General features: G+C 51.5%; 1 protein-coding gene across 1 annotated transcript in view; it reads right to left on the reverse strand.

Annotated features, from left to right (window-relative positions):
* Positions 1–820: 820 nt before the first annotated feature.
* The window catches only part of LOC125727810 (partitioning defective 3 homolog), a 162,444-nt gene continuing 140,190 nt past the window's right edge, over positions 821–23,074 (reverse strand). Inside the window, 6 exon segments of the mRNA XM_049004804.1 lie at positions 821–1,599; positions 1,601–1,628; positions 6,874–7,008; positions 14,255–14,504; positions 17,690–17,917; positions 22,492–22,536. Coding sequence (XP_048860761.1) covers positions 1,351–1,599; positions 1,601–1,628; positions 6,874–7,008; positions 14,255–14,504; positions 17,690–17,917; positions 22,492–22,536 — 935 coding nt within the window. The 3' untranslated portion in view covers positions 821–1,350.

Genomic DNA, 23,074 nt, shown 5'->3' on the forward strand with positions numbered 1-23,074 from the left:
AAGGATTTTATGGTTGGGGGTTGCGAGATGTCATAGCAAAAAGAGAAAACCCCTCCCCACAGAAAGATCTTTTTAAATGACGCCAGGTTGTAATGTAGATGGCACTGGCTGATAATCAAGCCATAAAACAACGAAATCTCATAAAATCTCATGCTGGAAGAGATCCTGTCACACCACATACCACATCCTGACTGCACCCTGAAGGGTTAACATTTCCCTCCCATGACATGGAGCCCTGCAATAAGCCGGCCCGTCCTCCAATGAAAGGCCAAAGCGGCATCGTGATTTATAGGTGTTCATAAAGAGCGAGCATCTCCCAGGGGTTCAGATTTGTGTGGATTAGAGCATTGGGACCTTAAATAATGAATCCACACAAAGGCTCGGGCAGCCTGCAAGGCAGCCCTGACCAATCATTATGTTCATCAATGTCCTGTAGGTCCCGGGCACCTGGACCATGCTGTTTACGGGAGATAACAACTCGAAGATGATTATTATTATTACATATATTTTTGCCTGCGGACACTCGGAGCTCTGCTGGGGTGTAAACAAACCGTGACTTCATCTGAACATATCGACCTCCCCACCCCAGACGCAGAGCTTATCGGCAGGTGGATTTCACTGCCTGTTTGATGAAAGATAACATGTCACATGGGCTCCCTCCCACCACCCCCCCGCCCCCGGTTCCATGGCCCCCAGCGGGAGAAACCCAGGGGGAACATTCTAATAATCCCACTGAGCCTTGTCAAAAGGTCACCAGCAGTAGGTGAGTGACAGGTGGCAGGCTCACGGAAAAATAATCACATGGAGATAAAGACATGATACCTCCGCATGGTGAAAAGACAGCAGCGAGGTGGGAGGAACTGCAAAAAGAAGAGGCAAGGGGGTGGATGGAGGGATGTACGGACAGACAGACGAAGCCCCGGAGAACAACCACGCACCACCAGCAATAACAGGGCCTATGCGTCAGCTAGTTTTTATAGCATGAAAACACCCAGAGATTTGTCCTAATATTAAATATTTCATTTGACTTGAAGACCGTGTCATCCATGTACAGGAAGTGTGTGAAGATGGAAAGATGTGCTTCCCCCCCACTGCTGGGGACAGTGACACAACCAAAGACTATGACACAAAATGGGAGTAGCAGAGTGGCAATCATTCCATTTTCACACCCTGGAAATGATTAGATTACACGGATGCTTGACCCGCTTCCAAGGTGTACAAAGGGGAGATAAAAATGTGTTTTCTTTTGCGCGTACAGCAAGATTTGAACCTCTTGGGGTGGGGTGATCATCCGAACACAATGAGGAGCCCAAGTCGACCAACAAATGTACAAAGCGAGGACGGCACCCCCTACCTGTCACCGGAGGGAGGGTGTCCATTGCGGGACTTGTTGACCTGGGCGTACAGCGACTCCGCGGTCTGCTTGTCATCTCCAGGGCCCCGTGGCTGGTTGTACAAGGACAGGCTGTGGCCGCTGTCCAGCGAGGAGTCGAAGGAGGCGATGGAGCCGATGCCCGCGTACAGGTGCTCCTCCTCGGAACCAGACACCAGGCTCAGGTCCTGGATCTCGGCGTACTCGCGCTCCCGTGCCTGTCTCTCCCCGGATCTCCCGCGTTTTGGCCTGGATTCTGTGAATCGACATGAAACTCTGGTTGATGCCTGAGGTGTGACACTGGAGACAGGAGCCACCGCAACGTGGTAACATTCCCAAAAAATGCACTGCTTCATGCCTGATATGGGAAACACATGTTCTCCTGGTGCTGCTGAGATGTGTGGAAACACCCTCCTCATATCACATTCTTTCATGTTCAATATTCAAACGCGTTTCAGTCATCTGTCAAGGCCTCCGACTAGCAGGAGGCGCTACTGAAATCTCAGCCCCCTTCCTGAAGGGGCTTGGACAGTTTTCCCAAGGTTCCTCTAACTACCAGAAAGCCTTCTGATTCTTCTCCCAGACTCCTCCCAGTCTCCGAACTCTAGAACATTCCTCTGCTGCCATCACTCTCAGACAACGAGGCCATTGAATGCATCGCCCGCCACCCCCGCCCCTATGCTGATCGTGGGCCCCCCTGAAGAAGACGAGGACGGGGTGAGGCCATGGGGTGGACTCCCCTGGCAGGCAACCCCACGGGCCACGGCCAGAACTGTCAGTGGTTCCAGATGGGCCTGGGAACCTGCTTCCGGGCCAGGTGCTCTCTGCACATAGCGGAGGGTCACCATACGCCCCCCCATGTGGGGAAATCCCCTCCCAAACCCAACAGCATTTCAACGCCTCTTCATCTCGAGCCAATGCTCCCTGAACTTTATTATCATAAGAAACCAAAAATAAACAGAGGCACCGACCACTACACCCACCATGGGTTGCCACTCTGTAAACAGGCCATCTTCCAGAATAACATCCATATGATTGAGCTCCCCGAGTCTTTGGAGGAACCTCAAGCCCAACCGAGGTCACCTGACTGAGGTCAGCTGACTGCCAACAAAACATGACCATGTCACCATGGGTTTTAAGAGGAACCAAAGAAGAGAAACCCCTGCAGAGGATTCATTACTATTTCTTCTTTCGATTGAATTTAGTTCCCAGGACTGGCGCCTGACTCCTAGCGAGATGACGGGCTGAGTAATGGGGCAGGGCCTCTGGCAGGCCTGCCCCCAGGGCCTCCGGCAGGCCTGCCCCCAGGGCCTCCGGCAGGCCTGCCCCCAGGGCCTCCGGCCATCTGAATGCTGCTTATAAGTAGCCGCTAGTGCATGGTGAAGATTTCTCAAAGCCGCCTTGGTACCATAGGCTTTGGTTCTGACCAGGAGGGGCAGCCTCTGCTCCTCGGCAGGGGAAATAAGGCTGAACCAGAGAGGTTAAGAGACTGAGAAATGGTCCCGGTCAGCACTGGCCAGCTACAGAGCAAATACCCTGGGTTGATCAGGCTAAATGCCCCATGGCAGAGCTCTCTTATGGCTGGGGGGGGGTACCCCAACCCCCAGAGGTTCTTTTTTAAACATTAATGGTACCATGTGGGGTGAATGCAGGCGAGAGGCTGCCCCAAACACATACCCCACCCCCAAGCAACGGAAAAACACCCGCAAATGCTAAATAAAAACATTCATGCCGCTTGCATAAAATAATTAAAATAAAGGCTGAATTCTGATGAGAAAGAAAAATAGAGTTACGGAATCAGCAAGGACGAAAGGCGATTTTCTCCGGCGAGGACTGAGAAAACTGCAGAAACAGCACACAAAAACAAAAATAATCTACGTGTACCTTTTGTGCCCAAAGCTAATTACTCATCAGTGCTCTCGTAATTAAATGGAGGCTCTGAAATTATGGACAAGAATAGACAAGGAAGCGGAAGAAGCAAGCGCCGGTATCGATTAAGCAGTATTTATGAGCCTCATATCTGCGGCTTGAGTCAGACAGGGAATGGGATGCCTGAATCCCCCTCCCAGACCCCTTCCTCCTCGGGGGAGGAAGCTTTCACGCAATGTTGAAAACAAAGCCAACCATTTCCTCCCAATCACAGGAAGCCACTGGTCTTTCACCAACCAGAACTTTCCGGAAATCTCCATCACATCAACATCCAAGGACGGAGTGGGGACTGCGCGGGAGGCTCTCACCTTCCGGAAAACGGTGCCCCTCCTCTATTGCCATGGTAACAAGTAGGGCTGTACCGCACATCGTTTAAATTGAGAACTCAGACAGACATTCCAGCGCCCCCATTTGGTGGCATGGTGCCTGAATGTTACTCTACGGCACTGTAGCGTACGACGTGGCTAGCTGCAGAGTCAGGGCCTTACTGTGATGTCACCGGGCCATCAGGAAGCACAGCCTCCATCAAACATGATAAGTTAGATATCCAGCTTGTAGTTTGGCGGGTGATAAGGGGTTAAACGGGGAGGCTGCAGTTCTCGGTAGTCAAGCTTGCCATGCCGAATAAATCACACCACTTAGCAGTCGGAACTTCATTCGGCGAGTGCGCTGTCCCGACACACACCTTTAAATGCTAAATTAAATTAGCGGGTGCACTGGTGCGAGGGGGGGCGTGTTGGTGGTGAGAGGTCATGCTGGGGTTGGCATGCCAACCCCCACCGGAGTTACACAGAATCGTGACTAAGGTTTTATACACTCCCATACGAACAGCATCCAGGCTTGGATTTGAGCGCAGGGCAAGAGCGGGAAAATAGCAACAGAGCGTGGAAACACCTGCAAATCCCGTCGAATCCCGACACCCTGACCCCCCCACTCCCGTCAACACCAATCTGAGCCCCTATCACTTCATCAGTGCGATAATTGGCCAAACGCAAACTCCATAATAATTCATCTCGACTTGTTGCTGGCTATCAATATAATTAGATATGTAATCAGACTCACAATCAATCCGTGCGATCCACGGCCTAATTGCATGTGGTAATTCAGTCAGACAGATGGATGTTATAAAAGCCAATTAAATTAGTTTGAAGTAATTCAACAACATCAGAACTATCGCTGTAATTAATTTGTAAGTAGTAGAAGTACTTTAACTGGATAAAAACGGAAATACATAGAAAGAAACAGCCAAACAGCTCTGTGTTTAATACAATATGCATAATATGTATATTTATAGTAAAGCACAAGCCCCTCGACATACATACTGATGAGAGGAATCGCGCTCTGGACATTTAAATGAGAAAAGGGCCGCAGGTACAACATGAATTAAACAAGATCTGTCACTACGGGGGATGGCAGCATGCAGGCCGGGGTGGGGGGCGTGCATCACGGGTTCTGACTTCCAAGATTGTTTACGGGGTGACCCCCCCCCCCCCCCCCACGCAGCAAGGTTACTACACATACAGAGGCAGCACCAGGTGTCTATTTTTAAAGTGGGAAAAGGTTAAGATGCACGGTGTTAGCTGGTCATTAGGTAACCCACAGAGTCGAAAATGCAGGGGAGGGGCCACAGCACGTTCTGCCTGGTAACACTACTGCGGGCTGGTGCCGGGGGCAGGAAGCGGCCACAGGAAAAAGCTTCTGACCTCCAGAACGAGACTGGGAGGTGAGACTGAGGAACAAAAATAGCCACATCATCCCGCGCGGCCGAGCTAACGCCTCCCTCAGCGAGCGTCGCTAACGGCTCCGGGGCAGGCTCGTGTCACTAGGCCCTTTCCCAACTCGGTCCAAATGTGCCGCAACAAGGCCTCTGGGCCACCCACCAGCACAACACATGTCCGTACACCGGGGGGCGCCGAAGGGGCAAGCTGGCCCTGGATTTTAATGATGTCCCTGATGATAGCAAGGTGTTGGAGGCAACAGTAGAACAAACTCTGCCAATGATTTAACTTTTAATCAGCTTCTCCAAGGCACCGCTGCTCAAAGCTACACACCTGCAACTGGCCCAGCCAATGCTAACCGCCAAAGCTAGCTGCTGGAGCTATCTGCCGATGCTAGCCACCAATGCTAGCTACCAGGGTTATCTGCCCATGATAACCGCCAATGCTAGCTACCAGTGCTAACTGTGAACCCTAGCCACCAATGCTAGCTGCTGGTGTTCACCGCAAATGCTGACCGACAACCACTAGCTGTCAGAACTAACTGTTAATATCAGCTGCAGTGGCTAATTGTCAATGCTAACTGCCACTGCTATCCAAAGTTAGTTGCTGGTGCTGTCAACAATAGCTGCCGGCGCTAACTGACGCCAGTAGCCCCTAAACTTTGCATGAGGAACACCAAACAAACACACAAATGCCGTGTGTGAGCAGCCAAAATGTTAATTTCCCTCTAACCCCAGGCCTTTGAAAAAGCTTGGGTGAGACGAGTAAATATATAATTTTCACTTAATAACAGCACGTGATTAGGGCGATCCAAACGGTCCCCTGGCTTGTTCATGAATAAAACACAGCATTAAGGCATGCGAGTATTAGCCTTTTTGCCAGCGGCCTGCTCTGCCAGCCTGCAGCAGTGAAAGGGACCCGTCCGCGGCGCCACAGAAACAGCGAGGCGGCCTCATCCATCACGGCATTAGCCTGTGGCGTGGCCACCAGTCGCATTACACTTCACCCTGTACCTGTGCTGCACGCGGCTCGGCTCCACTGCTTTATTACCAGGGGAAATTTCCCCCAGGACCAATGCTGTTAAAGGTGGGAAAATATGGGTGAGGTTCGCTGACAGGGACGGGAAAGAACATCCCCCCCCCTTTTCAGAAGCGGGGAGGGGGGATGGGCAAAATGGAGACAAATGGCGATGAAAATGAATTTCTCAACGCAAGAGATTCCACACAAACAGAAGCAGAAGACAAGAAGAATAAAGTCCCCCCCCCCCCCCCCCCCCGGTACCAAGGACATGTCTGCGATGTCTGCCCGCCTGGAAGTCTGCGATGTTGTGCCCGCCGCTTATCTGGGGTGGGTTCCACCGGCGCCCCACTGTGGTGGTCCGGTCCGCAGATTAGCGCCCATTGTTTATTTTCAATTCCAGGTCCAGGGAGGGGGCATTATGGAGCACAACCCGCACACAGCGCACAATAGACACAGCTGCCGCTCTGCAGCAAGGTCTCCAGGGTAACAGCGATCGAAAGGAGACGGACCCACATCCGCACGCCGGTCAGACTCACGGGGCGGGACTCTCACAATGGCGTTCCATTCACAAAACACCCCCACACACACAGCTAAGACAGGGGAACAGCAGGGAGGCCACTGATTTGTAATTATAACCTGATTCACATCCAATCAGGTTTCAAGAAGGTGAGCAGAAATGGCAGAAAGGCAAAAAAAAAAGAGAACTATCCATAAACGATCAATTAAGCTTCCTGTTAGAAATGGCTGACATTTAACTGATCTGCGGAGGGGTTTTCTCATCCCCTGTCTTGGGTCCGAGGCCCAGTTATAGCCTTTATGGCTCAGAAGGCTCACCTCTCCTTCTCCATCTTCATCCGCTGCGCCTCCTCGTCGGACTCCTGCATCTCCCCCGCCTTCGATTTGCTGGATGCCTTGCGTTCCACTCCGCCTCGCTCACCTGGCCGCTCATCTTTCCGGTGCTTTCCAATCCTGTAAAACCGTCATGATGTCAGCCAATCTTGCTTCCCGCCCTGCCACCCCACGATGGTCAAGGCCCTAAGGCGTACGATTCACTTCTAATTTTGCTGACATGCAACACCCCAATCTGAAGAAAAAAAAAAAAAAACTCAGAACCTCCTAGAAAAGAATCGTTGTGCTGGCACCTTCCTTTGTGCCCCAGACGTCAGGGTTCTTTACTCCATCACCGAAACGAGGCCTCCAAGTCCAGAGCCGCTACCTCAGGTTTTTCCCGCTATTGGCGCTGAAAGGAGCAATTTCTTAATTTTATCTCTTTCTCCCGTTTAAGGTTTTCAGAGCAATGCGGTGTTATTTGGATGGAAACTTTACATTTTAATGATGGGACGACACTGGCAGCCTGTAAAGAAGTGTTATGGGGGGTGGGGGGGGCAAGTGAGGCAATCTCGCTGATGAACGGTGAGGTGGGCGGGCGGGAGGCAGGAGTGCGGAATGCGTCGCAAACTCGGCAGGGGGCTCGGCTGCTGTATAAACTAACGAGGGGGCAGATCAGGCAAGGAAGCAGGAAAGCGTGACGAGTCTGAGGCAGTGGCGGCGGGGGGGCAGGGATCACCCACATAAATTGTATCTTTGTCAATCGTGGGGGGGGGGGGTGGTTTGGGGTCTGGCAAGGAATCATATAACCCGAAGCTAGGATGCGGCCCCCCAGCCCTGGCCTTCATTTGCATCCGCCCCCACCCCCAATACCACCAAGAACAAGGGTAGAATTAAGCAGCCATTCCCAAGCTGTGATAAACGTCACCAGCAATGAACGGCACTTCAGCAAGACCCGCCACTGAGGCTTTGAATCACGTCAAACCACCCGGCCCATCGGCACAGAAACGGCTTTATTTACAGCCGCTCCCAGCTTCCTCAGAAGGGGGGGTCATTATGGCCCGAACGATGCACACCTGGACTGCGGCTCCATCAGACAGCCAGAACCAGCTCCACCCCAAAAGGGATTCGCAGGGAAAGGGAGCTGTCTGGATGCCATTAGCATTATGGGATATGACCTAAGGGCCATTCTGGGGGGGAGGGGGGAGCACGGGCTGTTAGGGATCCCGACCACATTCTTGCATCACTAAGAAACATCTCGGGTCCAATGAAGATGTTCAGTGTGCTTTACATTCCACACATTACTGAAAGACAAATCTATCTGAACAAATTCTCGGCCTAATGAAATGGGTTTCGCAGGTAACTGGGCACCGTGATGTGGTTTACACACGCTAGAAGAAATCTGTTGCGGAATCCATTAATGGGAGCGTCACAAACTCTGAGAGACTCGAAACGTTGGGGTAAAAGGGGTGGGGATCGATTAGGAAAACCCCCCTGATTGTTAAAAATCAGGCTTTGTTTGATGAGTTTGATTGTATTAGGGAAGATAACCATCCCAATTAAGTCATACCGCAATTAGCTGGAATAGTTTATCTTTACTGTTTCTGCACAGAGGACTTTTCAGGGACGTTAACTATTCATGCATCTAAAACGATTATTTCAGGTGATGCTTCCTTAAGAGTATAATGAATAAATGAATGTATCAGCGTAATGACGAGCTTCAACTTGGCCGGCGTGTCCCTCTTCACGCTAAAAGCTCCTCTCTCGGCGAATTTCCTCTTTTCGTGTCATCGGTGATGTAGGACCGCAATCTCTGCAATGGGGGTCAGCCTGTCCAGAGACCCCCGTTTACACCCCTCCCCCCCCCCGCAGGAGTCAAGGTGGGTTGGCCCCGTTTGTATGAGAAACACTATACATTACCTGATTAATTAATTAGGAAATGGACCACGGAGAGGAGAAAACCACGAATCACCGTGGTTACTAATAAGGAGAGCTCAGTCGTCCATCACCAAGAGGGTGACAGCGACAAGGACTTTCACAGGCTCCAAAAAAGCCTGTTTCTGAAAACGCAGATGCGTGACGCTGCGATTAGCCCACAGCACACAAGGGCCCGTTTGCACCACACGTATGACAGGTTTTATGGCATAAAATGGTCAGTTTGGGCATTTTTTCTTACAGAAATATGTGCGTGGCGTGATCGCAGGGAAGAGGCTGTGTCCATCAGCCTTAATGAAATGGGGCCCTAATTAACGGGCCAGGCCTCGTAAGGGACCTTGGGCAACTTTACAGGCTGGTGCATTAAGCTTTACGGGACGGGAGTTAAAACGCTGAGTGTCAGGACCGCATGGGGACACAGGGCCATCACAGAACCTCACTACAATGATGCTGAAGCACGGCTGTAACCTGAGCGTGACCTGCCCATGCGACAGACACAGGCCTGTGGTTGCAGTAATAAGAATAATAATAACAGATACTTTTATTGATCCCCGTGGGGAAATTGTCTTTTACGCCTCCCTCATCTTGCTCTTTGTAGAGTAAGCTGTCTGCGAAGGGCAGCCACCTGCTGGGGCGCCCAGGGAGCTGGGGGTTAAGGGCCTTGCTGAAGGACCCACAGACCTGCTGCGGCTGGGTTTGAACCGGTGACCTTCTGCCCCAGAGAAGCCTGACCAAGACAAAAACATTCAGTGAAACAATTACAATGTGCAGGTGAGGCCACCTCCGTGTTCACAGATGTGAAACAGACAGAAGGTGAAAATGCTGCAAATGTGGGGTGGGGCTGATCTGACCCTGACCATAACCAAGACCACAGTCCAGTCAACTGCTACTCCAGGACCTGCTTCCTTCCCACACACACCACCCTGCCCCCAAAAAAAACTCATTATTTTATGGTGCCTAAGTCACGCAATGTGGGAAAGTGGAGTGACGACCCACAGCGGGAGCGGCCCGCAACCCCCCCTCCCCGGAGAGCTACGACAGAGACCGCTCGATCATCAACCTCATTCTCCCTGTAATAAAAGCGAATATAAACACAACAAGGTGTTGTATGGATATATTCATTAATGCATGGCTTCGGCTGGGGGAGGGGGGCTTCTCACTGGACGGTGGGTGGCCCCCCACTTCCGAAGTTCCATGTAAACAGCACCACTTTGGGCCTTGTGGGGGTGGACGTCTGCTCAGCCTAATTCACCTTAGCTGCCAGACCCCGGAAATAGGTCATGTGACCAGCCGCAGCAACGCCACACCTCCGATTGGGGGTCTCGAGGTTTGGGGGCCTCCTGTTGGCCACAAACAGTCACTACACGTGAAGGGGAGGGGGGGTACATTTACTTTGGGAGCGAGACCCCAGAAATGCTAAAGTAATACCATAAACAACATGGTCACAGACATGGTCAGAACAGCAAAAACCATTTAACCCCCCCCCCCCCCAGAAAAAAATATTTGTCTTCCTTCCCTTCATTATGACCCACCCCCAGTCCACCAGCACACAGGCCCTGCCTTCCCCTTACATGCCTTTCCTATTATTCCTCAGGGTGTTAAGAAAAACAGGACCCCCCATGACATCCTGCACCATGGGACCCTCCACCCCCATCCAGGACCCCCACAGCCTGGGTGCAACAAAAACAGCAAGTTTGGCAGAAACCCAGCAGCAACTCGGGTCACATGTATCAGAGGCGCCACATTCCAAGCGTCACCATTTTTTTTTTGGGGGGGGGGGGGGGGGGTCTTGGTCACCGCCAGTGTTTTGAGCCTGCTGGGGTGGGGGAGATGTTTCACAGCAATTTCATGGAGATTCAAATGGAGCGTGGTAGCATGTAACACATCTGATAAATGACACTGAGCTCAAATCCACACACCCAGCCGTACCAACGCAGGGAACGGCATCGTCATGGAAACATGGGGGCTGCGACACAGGGGCTGCTCATGATACGTCTTGGGGCTTAACTGGCGTTTTAAACGCAGCGCAGCTCTGTGATCTTTATGATCTGCTTACCGTGCGCGCCATGCTGAAATGCTAAAGCATGACAACCTTGGATGGATGCTCAAGGGTCCAAGAGCAGCGCCCCCCATCAGGGATATGATGTAATTAACTCTCTCCCACACTCTCTCAGACACACTTTGCCTTGTTTGTATGGAAGCTGCCGGCGGGGGTGGGGGTGGACGAGGGTTGAGGACATGAGCACAGGGAATCTGCATGTTTGCCCTGTCACACTGAGGGGCCTCAGGGAACGCCCACACCCACTGGGGCAGAAAGGTGGAGGTTACAGGGTCTCGGGGGAGCGGAGGACAGTGGGGGGGGGGGGGGGGGGGGAGTGAACTGGAGAGACACAGGATCAGCACAGCCAGCCACCGCCCTTCCCAGCTATGCTGACAGGATCTGTCTCGCTTGGAGATATCACAGCTTTTATTTTATTATATTTTACACACCCCCGGATGTTCATGGCAGGGACCCAATTAGGCCCCCGCATGGCAAAAACGGAGGGGAATGTCCTCTTTATGTTATTACTGGCTCTCGCAGTTCACTGGTGACACTTTTAGACAAATAAAAGCAGATCATGTGGGAAAAAATAACCTGCAAGGGATTGGGGGGGGGGCAGGGTGAGCCTTGGTATGGAGGAGCAGTGTGGCCCCTTTCACATGACCCCAGAGCAGGGGGCCACTTCCTCAGTGGGCTGACCACTCGCCTGCCTGTAAACATGCCACCAGAACATGGAAACAAGGTAAATGACGAGGCACAGGAAGTGACCTCGTCAACTTCAAAAATATATATTATAAGGCACAGGAAGTGAAGTGAAAAAAGTGCACAGGAAGTGAAATGAAAAATATGGAAGCTAAAAGCTTGGGACAGAATTTAAGTGATTCAGATGGAAACCATGAGGGCAGGGGCTTACTTACGATAAGGCCGGGGTAGGTAGCTGCCTGGGCCCCAGAAAACTAGGGGTCCCATGAAGACAGAATTTCCAGAAGCTACATTTAAAGATATAATATGATTATTTGAATGATAGCAACATGTCTGTTATTTGCAATTTTAGCAGTTACTTTTCATGAGAGACAAAGTTGTCCCCATCCCAGCTGTAATGGACTATTCCACTTTGAGACTTCATGCTACCAGATGTCTTTTACTGGAGTCTACCGGCTCTTCACTGCCAAGCAAACTGGCACAAAGTAGCCTATTAAGAACGAAACGCCACAAAGATACAAGACTAACATTACATCTCCCTTGTCTGATTCTGTCTCACTGGAGTGGTAGACAACTTGTGAACAGACGTGGGGAGATGCAAAAACTCAAGTCTAACCTTAGTAAAAAGAGGGAATGATTAAACTTGACACCAATACATATAGTGGATTTAAACTGGTTAAATTTGCAGACGACACCAAGATACTGATCTAACAGCGGAGAGGCTACAACGGGATCTGGATTTAATTAGCAACCGGGCTAATACCTGGCAGATGAAATTTAACATAGATAAATGTAAGGTAATCCATGTAGGGAGCAGAAATACATGGGTAGATATATGGGTTCCACGGAAATAAAGGTAGCTGATTACGAGAAAGACCTCAGTGTGCATGTTGATGCTTCCATGTCCCACTCTTGCCAGTGTGGGGAAGCAATAAAAAAGGCCAATAGGATGTCGGGTTACATCTCTAGGTGTGTGGAGTTTAAGTCAAGGAAGGTGATGCTACGATTCCTTGATAAGACCCCACTTAGAATATTGTGTCCAAATTTGGTCACCTTACCTTAAAATGGACACTCTGAGCTATTAGTTAAGTTCTCCCCAAACGAGCTTGAGGGGCTGAATGGCCTCCTCTTGTTTGTCTGAACAATTGATCCTGCTGCGTGACACCCCCTCCCTCATCAACAAATTTTACTGACAGCACTCCTGCCCCCGCCCTTTTTGGTAAGTTTTACCGTTGGCCCCCCACGCTTTGATTAGAATATTACTGAAGCTCCATTGTGTAGCATTACCTCTCGTTTCTGTTTCGGCTCCAACAGCCTACTTAGGGGGCCCCCCACCCATGTCAGCCTACAGTAGGGCCCCCATTTAGTCTGCCCCTGCCTAGGGATTCCTGCCCCCCCTCCAAATCCCCACTCCCCCCCAACAACGCACTGGACCTAGTTACGTCAGGAGGGAAGGGCGGCAGCACATCGGATTCCATTTAGGCGGGATTTCAGATTCGATTAGTCCCCCGTCTCCTCCCCCCCCAGCAGTGTGTGTGTGTGTGTGTGTGTATGTGTGTGTAGGGGGGGGGGCAGAAGGGCACGATCATTTGAAATGTGGTTAGCCGGCGGCATGAACATGCCAATGTTGCGGGCGATCCGCATCGAGCGGCTACCAGGATACATGACACCCCCCCCAGCCATAACGTGATTACAACCTCTCAGAACATATTTATGATTAAAAAAAAAAAAAGAACAACAAACCCCCCATGACATTCAGAGACCCCCCTGGTGGCAATGGCCCCCAATAATGCCCCCCAATAATACCCCCCTCCCCTCAGCCCTCCCGCCCCACTCGGATAAAAAGGGACAAGAGTGACAAGAGGATGATGGTGCCCCCGGTGACACTTCAGGATCGGTCCAATTCGACAGCATGCAGGGGTGACACTTGGAGATAGTAATGTCCACAAAGCCAAACAGGGCCCCTCAGGGCCCAGTTCTCCCTGCACTTTGGTCCGGCCGCTCCAGGGCCTGTTCTGCCAATGCGATGCTGTCTCGGAATCTAGTCTCCATAGGGCCCACAAGAGAAGCAATCGCGCTCCGTATATCCGGAACATTCCACCTAGGACCTCCTAGGGGCACTCCAGAGGACATCCTGAATTACGCTCCATCACCATTCAGCCAGCCAACACCAGTCATACTGTGAGGCAGGTGGGGAGGAGGAGGTGTCGATCATTAAGTGAATTATACAGGAATTGCATAATTCTGACATGGGGGGGGTCAGTGAAGATGGCCTTAGATAGCACTACCAAGACAGAAACATAATGAGGAAGGATGGCGAGCTGTTGATGAGCCCCCCCACCACCCCACCCCCCCACGAAGCCATCCTCCGATCAGACGTGGCAACTTGTTAAACATGCAGTGTGTCCCCCCTTCCACGCAGGGCCACGCAGGACAGTAGATGGGAGAAACATGACAAACAGGCGTAAAAACACCCCTGCCTGCATTGTGTGTCACAGCCGCAGTCTGCAGACCAATCCCAGAAACCCCACCAGTGACGCAGCGAGGCGTAATGGCCAAGGAAGACTGCACCTGCGACTCATGCGGTCGCATTCCTACACAGGCATGCATAGGGGGGTGGTTACCGTTTACAGAGCATGAATAAACCATAAGCCCCTTAAAAATGATTACGGGTGCTGCTGATAGCCGGTGCCTCTTTGGGGCTCTCACCTGAACATGTCCCCCAGGCCCTTCAGCATGCCCTTCTTAGCCTTGCTCTTCTCCTTCTCCTTCTCTTTGTCCCTCTCTGACTTCCTCTTGTCCTTCAGCGACTTGTCCTTCTTCCTCTGCTCCTTGGCCCGGCCCCCCCCGTCACTCGTCCTGTCATCCCTGGGCCACCCCCCGGATGGCAGCGGCAGATCGGCGGAGGTGGATACGGAGTCCCGTCCGGAGCGGGAGCTCTCCTCTGTGTCCTCCTCCACTGCAGGGAGAGAGCACGCTAATTATGGTCTCCGTGCCGACATGCACATCTGCAGACCTGTAACTGTTATAAAATCGAGTTGGTTAAGTATCAGTGCACAACAGACTGAGGCTCAAGGGTCTTACACCACTTCCCACCCAGGGATCAGCGGATCAGTCCTTAGCCACCATTCTGGAACGTTACTGGACATCTGCAGTATGGAAAGCTGGAAACGGTATGGCTCATCCCACGGGAATTTCCACTGACCTCTATATCACCTCCATGAAACCAGGCGCAGTAAATGCACTATGAGACAAGGACATGGCGATACGCTTATTAATCTGCTCTGACCTGCAAGGGGGTTTGGAGAAGCATCTGCCAATTAAACACTAATGTAACGAAGCGATCTGCTCCGCACCGAGAGGGGCGATTCATCACCATCCATTACAGGAAGCAAAGTCTTCACAGATGCCTGGCGGGGGGTGAGGGACCCCAAGTTGAAGTCCCAGCAGGGGAACTCCTAATGACCTCCAGCGAGCTACTTAACCTCAATTTACTCAGTACACATCGAGCAGGAAAAATGGAGGGAACGCCGAAACGATGAGCATAAAGAGAGCCGAAGGCTTCTGCGGTGCAAACAATGATGAAACTAAATGCAAGAGAGCCAGTGTCAGCTAGCTTGACCTGATGCTGTTTCCTGCACTGCAACCTCTGCAGCTGTATTTGCCATGACCCTGCTCTCAAAAACCCCTCAACTCTTTTCACACTATGCTTTCTGCCATGGTAGTGCCTCTGGTTACCGGATGGCTCTGCACAGGATTACCCAGAATCGCCTGCGACCACAAAGGCTTTGGTGTGCACAGGTGTGTGGGCTTTTGATTGGCCGCTTGCAGATGTCTGTAGCTCCACCAAAAACCGCGTCTCTTGAAGGGATTTTGCTACAAAACGCACCACTGCATTCATCGCACTGGCTACGCACGCAGTTGGACTGAACATGGACACAAACACCTTCACAGGCAGCACTGGCTATAGCAGTTAAAAGCAGCGAATCCAGTCCTGACTGTACAGTTATACTGCAGATGGAACATAACACACCAAAGGATGTTAATTACAACCTGATTTTTCCTGCAGCAGATTCCATCCCGATAGCATGATCTAGGACAGTGTGGTAGACAGGGCGTGATTAATGTGCTACCACACATCCAGCGTCATCGTTATCAGGCGAGGATGCTGGGGATGGCCGAAGATTCCCTTATCACAGTGTCAGCGGGGGGGGGGGGGGGGGGGGGGGGGGGGGACCGCCTGGAAATCAAGCTGCAGCGGGTTTCAAGGTGCCGGTTCACCTCTGAGCCACGTCCAGCTATCAAACCTCTGCAGGGACCAAAGAACAGCTTCAATTCTGCTGCGTCTTGAGTTCATGTCAGTTAATGTGCTGAAGGAGGTAAGTCCGGGGCCTTGGGTGAAGATGGGGGGGGGGGGGGGGACCCAGCCTTACCTACGGTGCCGTGGAAACGGGAGCAAAAGGGCCAGACAACAATGAGGGGACTTAATCTCCCTCGCCTGGCAGAACGAGAGCCAGACGAGAGACACAGGAACAACGATAACGGAAAACAAAGAGACAGAAGGAGTAAAACTGAAATGCTTTTCGCTAAGGAAGGATCGCAGCAATATTGGGGAGGCATCAGACACCTCGAGAGTGTACCATTCAGGGGGGGGGGGCATTAATTAGACTAATTAAAACAGCCTTAACATTCCACAAAGTGGAAATCATTTCCATGCTTCAATCCAAGGACCGTGTTAATCTGTTTTTTTGGAAATCAGGTCAAAAATGTGTCTCCCCATAAGGAGGAAGACTCGGTGTAATAGAGGAGCGAACATTTAACCCAGAAACGGGCGCTGAAGTCTGACTTTATGCAAAAGCTGCTTCTCTGTCAGCCGAACTGTTAACCTTGGTGACGGGAATAGCGAGGTCTGCTTTATCTAGGAAAAAAAAGAAGCCTATTTAAATACTGCCTGGGAGAATACAATGCACTATTACAGGATACAGCTTTTTAAACGCATTTTCTCCCCTGATAATGCTGAGGTATTTAGTGTAGTGCAGGAAGCATGAGGGAACATCATCCAAGCGAGTCGTCTGCTTTCAAACTTCCCTGAAGTTGATAATAGAGTTGCTCAACGGAAAATAAAAAACCTTGCTATAACCCCCCCCTCCGAACACCTAACTGACGTTCCATCCATGACAAGATGGCAGTTCTGGAGCAGTTTGCCAGACTGGCACAAGAAGACTCGCTCTCTGATGGTCTCAGAGCTTCTAGGTCTCGCTTTCCGGACTTGATTCACCTCTACCGGTCAATTCCTGCCACGGGGTGTAACTAAACTGGGTTTATTTGAACCCCCCGCAGGCGTTAGGGACAGACTGGGAGAAAGTGGCCACTATTCAACAGGTCTGACTTCCTGATCTTGACCTCTCGGGACCACAAGCAAATCCAGTTGGCTAAACCACAGTAAGCAGAGTTCAGTAATGATTGGTGGGGGAAGGGGCCACACCTCTGCCAGATCCCCCTTCCCCCACCCCCAGGCTCCCCCACAAGCCAGAAGCGAGGCTGCAGAGCAGCACCTGCCACACATTCATGCCGGAGAGCTCCAGGGGTTCGTGCCACCCTGAACTCCGAGCCCGAATATGGAACTTGATAAAAAGAATTGGAGCCCACAGATGCTCCAGAACACGCTACATGCATGCACACGCATGAAGGCATGTGCTGGCTGCAAGAACAGGCCGTCACGCACAGTGGTGACTCAGGAACGCTGTCATATTCCAGTTTCACCATCTCTCATGTATCTATTACAGTCAAAATCTATTTTTCTGTATCTATTTTCCATGAAAAATTCATCGGACCTCAACCGTGGTTTTCTGACGGTTCAAACGTGACGTCAACTTGGAAAGCTCTCCCACGGCATTTCTTGGAAACTGCTGGCTGGAGATTTAAACGATCCGGGAAGTGTACTGACCATGAAAAACCACAGCTGGGCAACAGGTGGCGTAGTGCTTGAAGACCCAGAATCATTCAGCTAGCTGTTGCACCCTTGAATGTGACTGTTGACCTGCATGCCTGTGGTAAATACTCCATTTTGTGACTAGATAAAAGGATAAGTACTCTCACTTTGGAAGAGAACTTTCGGGATAAATTGGGTCCTGCCACACTTACGTGTCTCCATGCCCTCGTCATCCTCGTCGGCGGCCGGCCGGTCGTATGACTTGTCGATGGCGGCCCTGAAGCTCTCATTGCAGACCCTGCCGCGGATGATGGGCGGTCGCGGCCGGTGGAACGGGACGTCGCCGTTCGACATGACCTCAGCGACGGCTGTCTGCAGGCTCTCCAGGGAGCTGGACTTCTTGAGGCCTAGAGATGGGCCCACATCTCTTGTCGGAGAGCCTTTGCGGAGAAAAACACAACGATTTAGTGCAGAGAATCGTGGGTAATTGTGGGTATAAATGCAAGATGCTGGGAGGTTAATCTTCACCAAAAGTCAGAAGTCATCCAACTTTAATAATTCTTAACAAAACAATCGTACACACACACACACACATATATATATATATATATATATATATATATATTCAAAAGCTCTACTAACAGAATTTTTTTAAGAGCAATGTTAAAATTTGCAAATTTGCATTTATTCTGGAGATGATGGTAACTTTTAAGGAGATGTTAAAACTTTAAGGAGATGTTGTTATAAAATCTCTATAAATTAATGTCCCACAGCTCACTCTGTACCGCTACACTGTGAGAACCCAGAGGTCATGTTCCTGTGCCAGTTTTGGGGCTGCAGGGGGCTGGGGGCTTCCTGTGTGACTGTGGACACCCGCCCTCTCCCCCATCTCCGTGGGTCTAATCCCTTTGTTTATTTTCACCAAAGTTTCAGGGCGTAAAAAGATCGTCCTTTCACTGCACCCTGTCAGTGTACACGGACCTGAGCCGCCCAAGAGATGAGATCACGGACCGAGGGGCAGGATTCAGTACCGCGGTGAGTCGTATTGGCGAGAGATTGCATTACACTGCCATTCCTGCCTGGCTGTGCACCAGCATGTCGCTGGATCGTGGCGCTTGTTTATCGAACGCGAGGCTGCAGCGTAGCGGTGATTATTACCTCTGTGAGGTCACTGAGGGTGACTCCGTCTGCCAAACGGATGCCCGCAGACTCAAATAGAGAGCGTCTCTAAATGCAATTCTGGAAAATTCCCAGCCATGATGTTTGAGTGTTTCTCTCTGATTGGCACGGTGCAAGAAGAGTGGGAGCTTCTTGTAAACAAGCAAACAAAATCTTTATTATGATTTCTCTTATTTTTCTCAAAGGTGACTTTCCGGAAGGTTCCTTGTTTGAGTCTGAACGCTACAGACAGAGCTGGCTGACAAATGTTGGACACAAAAAAATGCACCATGACTCATGCCTCCAGGTCCACCGCTCTCTGGAACTGCTCAGCTCACAGAGGTTTCCGGTGTGGAGCTCCACATTTAACACACATGAATGAGAATGTCCGTTCGAGGTCCGATCCAGCACACATGCGTGAAGGCATGAGTTACTGAGCGAGGCGGCCTCCATATTAGGTGGTCAGCAGATCACCTGTCTCTCTGAGGCACGGCCTGGGATGGCTGTAATTATTTTCCCAATTGCCATGATTTACGGAATGCGAGTGACCCGAGATGTGGTCCCGTGTTCCGGGTCGCACTGCAAAGCAGGCCGGGCCGGGTCCAGAGATGTACCGCTCCACAGAAGGTGGGTCCCAATCCCATTACCACCTAGGAGACCCACATTTAATATCAATAAATGGGGGGGGGGGAGCTGACCACACCCTGCACCACATTCAACCTGATGGATATGATTCCCTACTCAGAAACTGTGACGTTAAATAAATTCCACAAAGGGATTAACACAATTTAGCAAATGGAAACCAGCAGATGCTGCTGTTCGGAATGGAGCTTCTAATGGTGCCAGGTTATGGCCCTGTGCCTGTAATCAGACGGTTGCTGATTCAAATCCCATTACTGGAAGAGTGATTTCACCATTAGGCCCTTTAGCAAGACCCCTAACTTTTACCTTAAAAGGTAAAAGCCACTGCATCCCAAAAACTCCTTCTGAAATATTCCAACATTTGGTGTGTTTCCCACCAACGGGCTTGCTTTTCCGACATCAGAAAGCACGGGTTCGAGCGGTGGTCAGAAACACTCCACGCAGTGTTGTTACCGACCCCCTGCCCACCCAAGGCCGTACAGGCATGTGGGCTCTCTGGGTGGTATGGAGGGCATTTCCTGGCCCAGAAATTCTCTGTTATCAATTATGGCCTGACATGTTTCCAAGGTGCTAAATGGACCGCGACCCATCGCCTACAGGCCCACAGTGGACCCTCCTCTGGATGTCAAGCCAAATAAAATGGCCAGTGCAAAGAAAACAATCAGAAATCTATTACCGCCATCCTGAAACTCCTGTGTGAGTGTGCGGATGGATGATGTCGGAGGGCGATGGCCATGCACACGGGCAACGCTGAACCACTGCCACCTTGCTTATGGTGACTCACACTGTGGGCAGTGATGGCTCCCGGACCTGCTCCCACCTGCCCATCCTTCAGTCTCCTGTAGGCAAACCTGCAGTCTAAGCTTGAATCTGATTGGCTGGGCCGGATCCGAGACTCCAGCTGTCCAATCACGGGAGGAGTGGGCCCATTTAAAGGTGACAAGTAATGACACAAAGGCTGCCCTGGGCCCAACCTGAGGTGCTCCACCTTCTGGAGACCCCAGATCATAGCAACTGAGGCCTCCAGAGAGGACGGGGGGGGGGGGGGGGGGGGTTAATCCGGTCGAGCCCCTCACTCCCCTAACTGAATCTCCTAACCAGTGAAATAGTTCCCACACGCCTCCACATCTCCCAGTGATGGATAATAAGGCAGCCCATGTTCCTGTGCAGGCGTGACGGCAAATGGAACCTGTGAACACGCCAAGGCGAGGACGTGCAGTGCCAGTCACGCGTGGAGTGGGACAGAAGAGCTGAGCTGCCACGTTATAAGCATCACGCTTCCAACAGAGACCCAGAGGCCCATGTCCACGCTCCTGCTGCCCCCTACAGAGCAACGGGAGAGGGGCACGCGTGCGGTTGCTTAGGAGATGGGTCAGATTCCCGAGTGGAAGCTTAATTTTCTTCACAAAAGAACCCCATTTGCTTCCTTTATTGAGACTACATTTGGAACTGGGGGTGTGGAGGGGGGGTGGGATATATTTCTCAGAAGTCCACTCGTACTTAATGAAAGGCACACAATACATGGCGGCCTTTAGAGATTCGAATATCTTCCTACAATTACGAGACCTTCCTGGATGCTTCCGCGTCGAGCATACTCAGGATGTTATACAACTGTCAGCAGTGCATCTGATGGGCAGGGGATTTTTATAAGTCCGCACGGAGCCCGGATAAGAGGAGCAGCAGGATAGATATAAATGACGCACTGAGTACCCTGGCCGAGTGGCTGCACAGGCAACCTAAATTATCCGTGTTTGAAAAGCAAATAATTATTCTACCTCTCTGTACAGCGGCAGGCTTTACGGAAGCAATTATACTTATGCATGTAATACATGTAAACAGCACTCGGGTCCGGACTGCATCTCAAGTCTGTGTCCTTAACCGCTACACCACCAGCTGTCCACTGCACACTGCCAGTTTCCTCTCGTAATACAAGCTTTTTATGAGGTGTGGCCCAAGCATTGACTGTGGCACCAATTCGCTGAACTTTACAGAAGCTTTGCTGCTCAGCCCCTATTGCACCATCCCACTCCTGGCTGGCCCAAGGCCCTGGGACCCTCCATGCATGGCTCAGCCTTGGACTGGCATGTGATTTTTTCTGAGTTAAGTGTAACCGTGGGTGACCGGGACATGCGAAAGAAAAGACAAATTATCATTAAACATTAACGAAGGCATTCCAAGTGGCAGGAATAAATCACAAGCGGTTAATCGTGGGAGCTGGGCAGTGCGATGTGTAGACAGGTGGGAATTGCGTGAGGGTGACTCCATGTGGACAGGGGGGACCAGCAATGTGCAATTTATGCAGCATTCTGTGTAAATGAAGCCAAGCGCTAAAAGGGTCACTGAGCAAGGGAGCAGGCTCTGTATCACCGGGCTGTCCTCACTGTCCCCAGGCCCAGAGTCACTGGCCAGTGACCACTGTCCTCAGGCTCAGAGTCATCCGGCTGTCCCCACTGTCCCCAGGCTCAGTCTCACTGGGCTGTCCCCATTGTCTCCAGACTATGTCACTGGGCTTTCCCCACTGTCCACAGGCCGAGAGTCACTGGCACTTCCCCACTGGCCCCAGGCCCAGAGTCACTGGCCAGTGACCACTGTCCCCAGGCTCAGAGTCACCAGGCTGCCCCCACTGTCCCCGTTGTCTCCAGACTATGTCACTGGGCTTTCCCCACTGTCCACAGGCCCAGAGTCACTGGCACTTCCCCATTGGCCCCAGACTCAGTGTCACTCGGCTGTCCCCATTGTCCCCAGGCTCAAAGTCACCAGCTGGTCCCCACTCTCCCCAGACTGTCTGCAGGTTCAGTGCCGCCAGGCTGTCCCCACTGTCCCTAGACTCAGTGTCACTGGACTGTGCCAACTGTCCCCAGATTCAGTGTCACTGGGCTGTCCATAATGTCCCCATGCTGTCCCCACTGTCCCCAGGCTCACAGTCACTGAATTGTCCCCACTGTCTTCAGGTTGTCCCCACTGTCCACAGACTCAGAGTCACTGGACTGTCCCCACTGTCATTTATAAAAAAAAAGCAGCCAGAGATGGCTCGCATCCCAACCCCCATGCTAAGCACAGCCTCTCTCATGCAGCCTTCACGCCAAAAGCCAGAGCCTGAAAGCAAAGAAAAGCCTCCCCCACCCCTCCGTGGGAGCACCCCACCCCCCCCAACTCAGAGAAGACCAGGCAAATAGCCCCGCCCAAGCACCCCTGCATCTGAGCCTCTCCTTACCTGGGATCTCCTCTGAGCGGGGCGTGAGGTTAATCTCGTCCGCGACTGTCAAAGGGCATAAACAATTGGATTGGGTTAGTGCCGACTCCCCAAAAGGCGCCGGGACGCCTTCAGGCGGCCAATCAGATGACATGCAAATCACGTCTGGAAAGAGAGAGGTTGAAGGACAGAGGCAGGCAAGTGGAGAGGTTTCTAGAACCATGCCAAGCTGTGAATCATTTCGATTGGGTATTGCGTGTTAGCTTACCACTTTCAGGCAGAGCCTGAGGATCAGGGATTGGTGCCTCACTAACCCCCCCCAAACCCTCAAACCCCCACCCGCCCCGACACATATGAATCTCTCTCTACATCTAAATGGGATCCAGCCTTGACATCTCTGGCCAGTTTAGCATAATTTCTCCCTCATGGGATTCAAATTCGTGGAATGCTGCCGCTGATCTGATTCCTCAAAGAGAGGCAGACATGATCTTGGGGGGGGGGGGGGGGGGGGTTAGGGGCATTCAACGGGGAGAGAAAAGGCATCTAATTCTGAGGCTCTGAGGGAAAGGTAGGCAGCGTGAGGACCTCTATTGGGCAGGGCTAG

This window comes from Brienomyrus brachyistius, chromosome 1 (assembly GCF_023856365.1).
Source record: "Brienomyrus brachyistius isolate T26 chromosome 1, BBRACH_0.4, whole genome shotgun sequence".
Lineage (NCBI taxonomy): Eukaryota > Metazoa > Chordata > Actinopteri > Osteoglossiformes > Mormyridae > Brienomyrus > Brienomyrus brachyistius.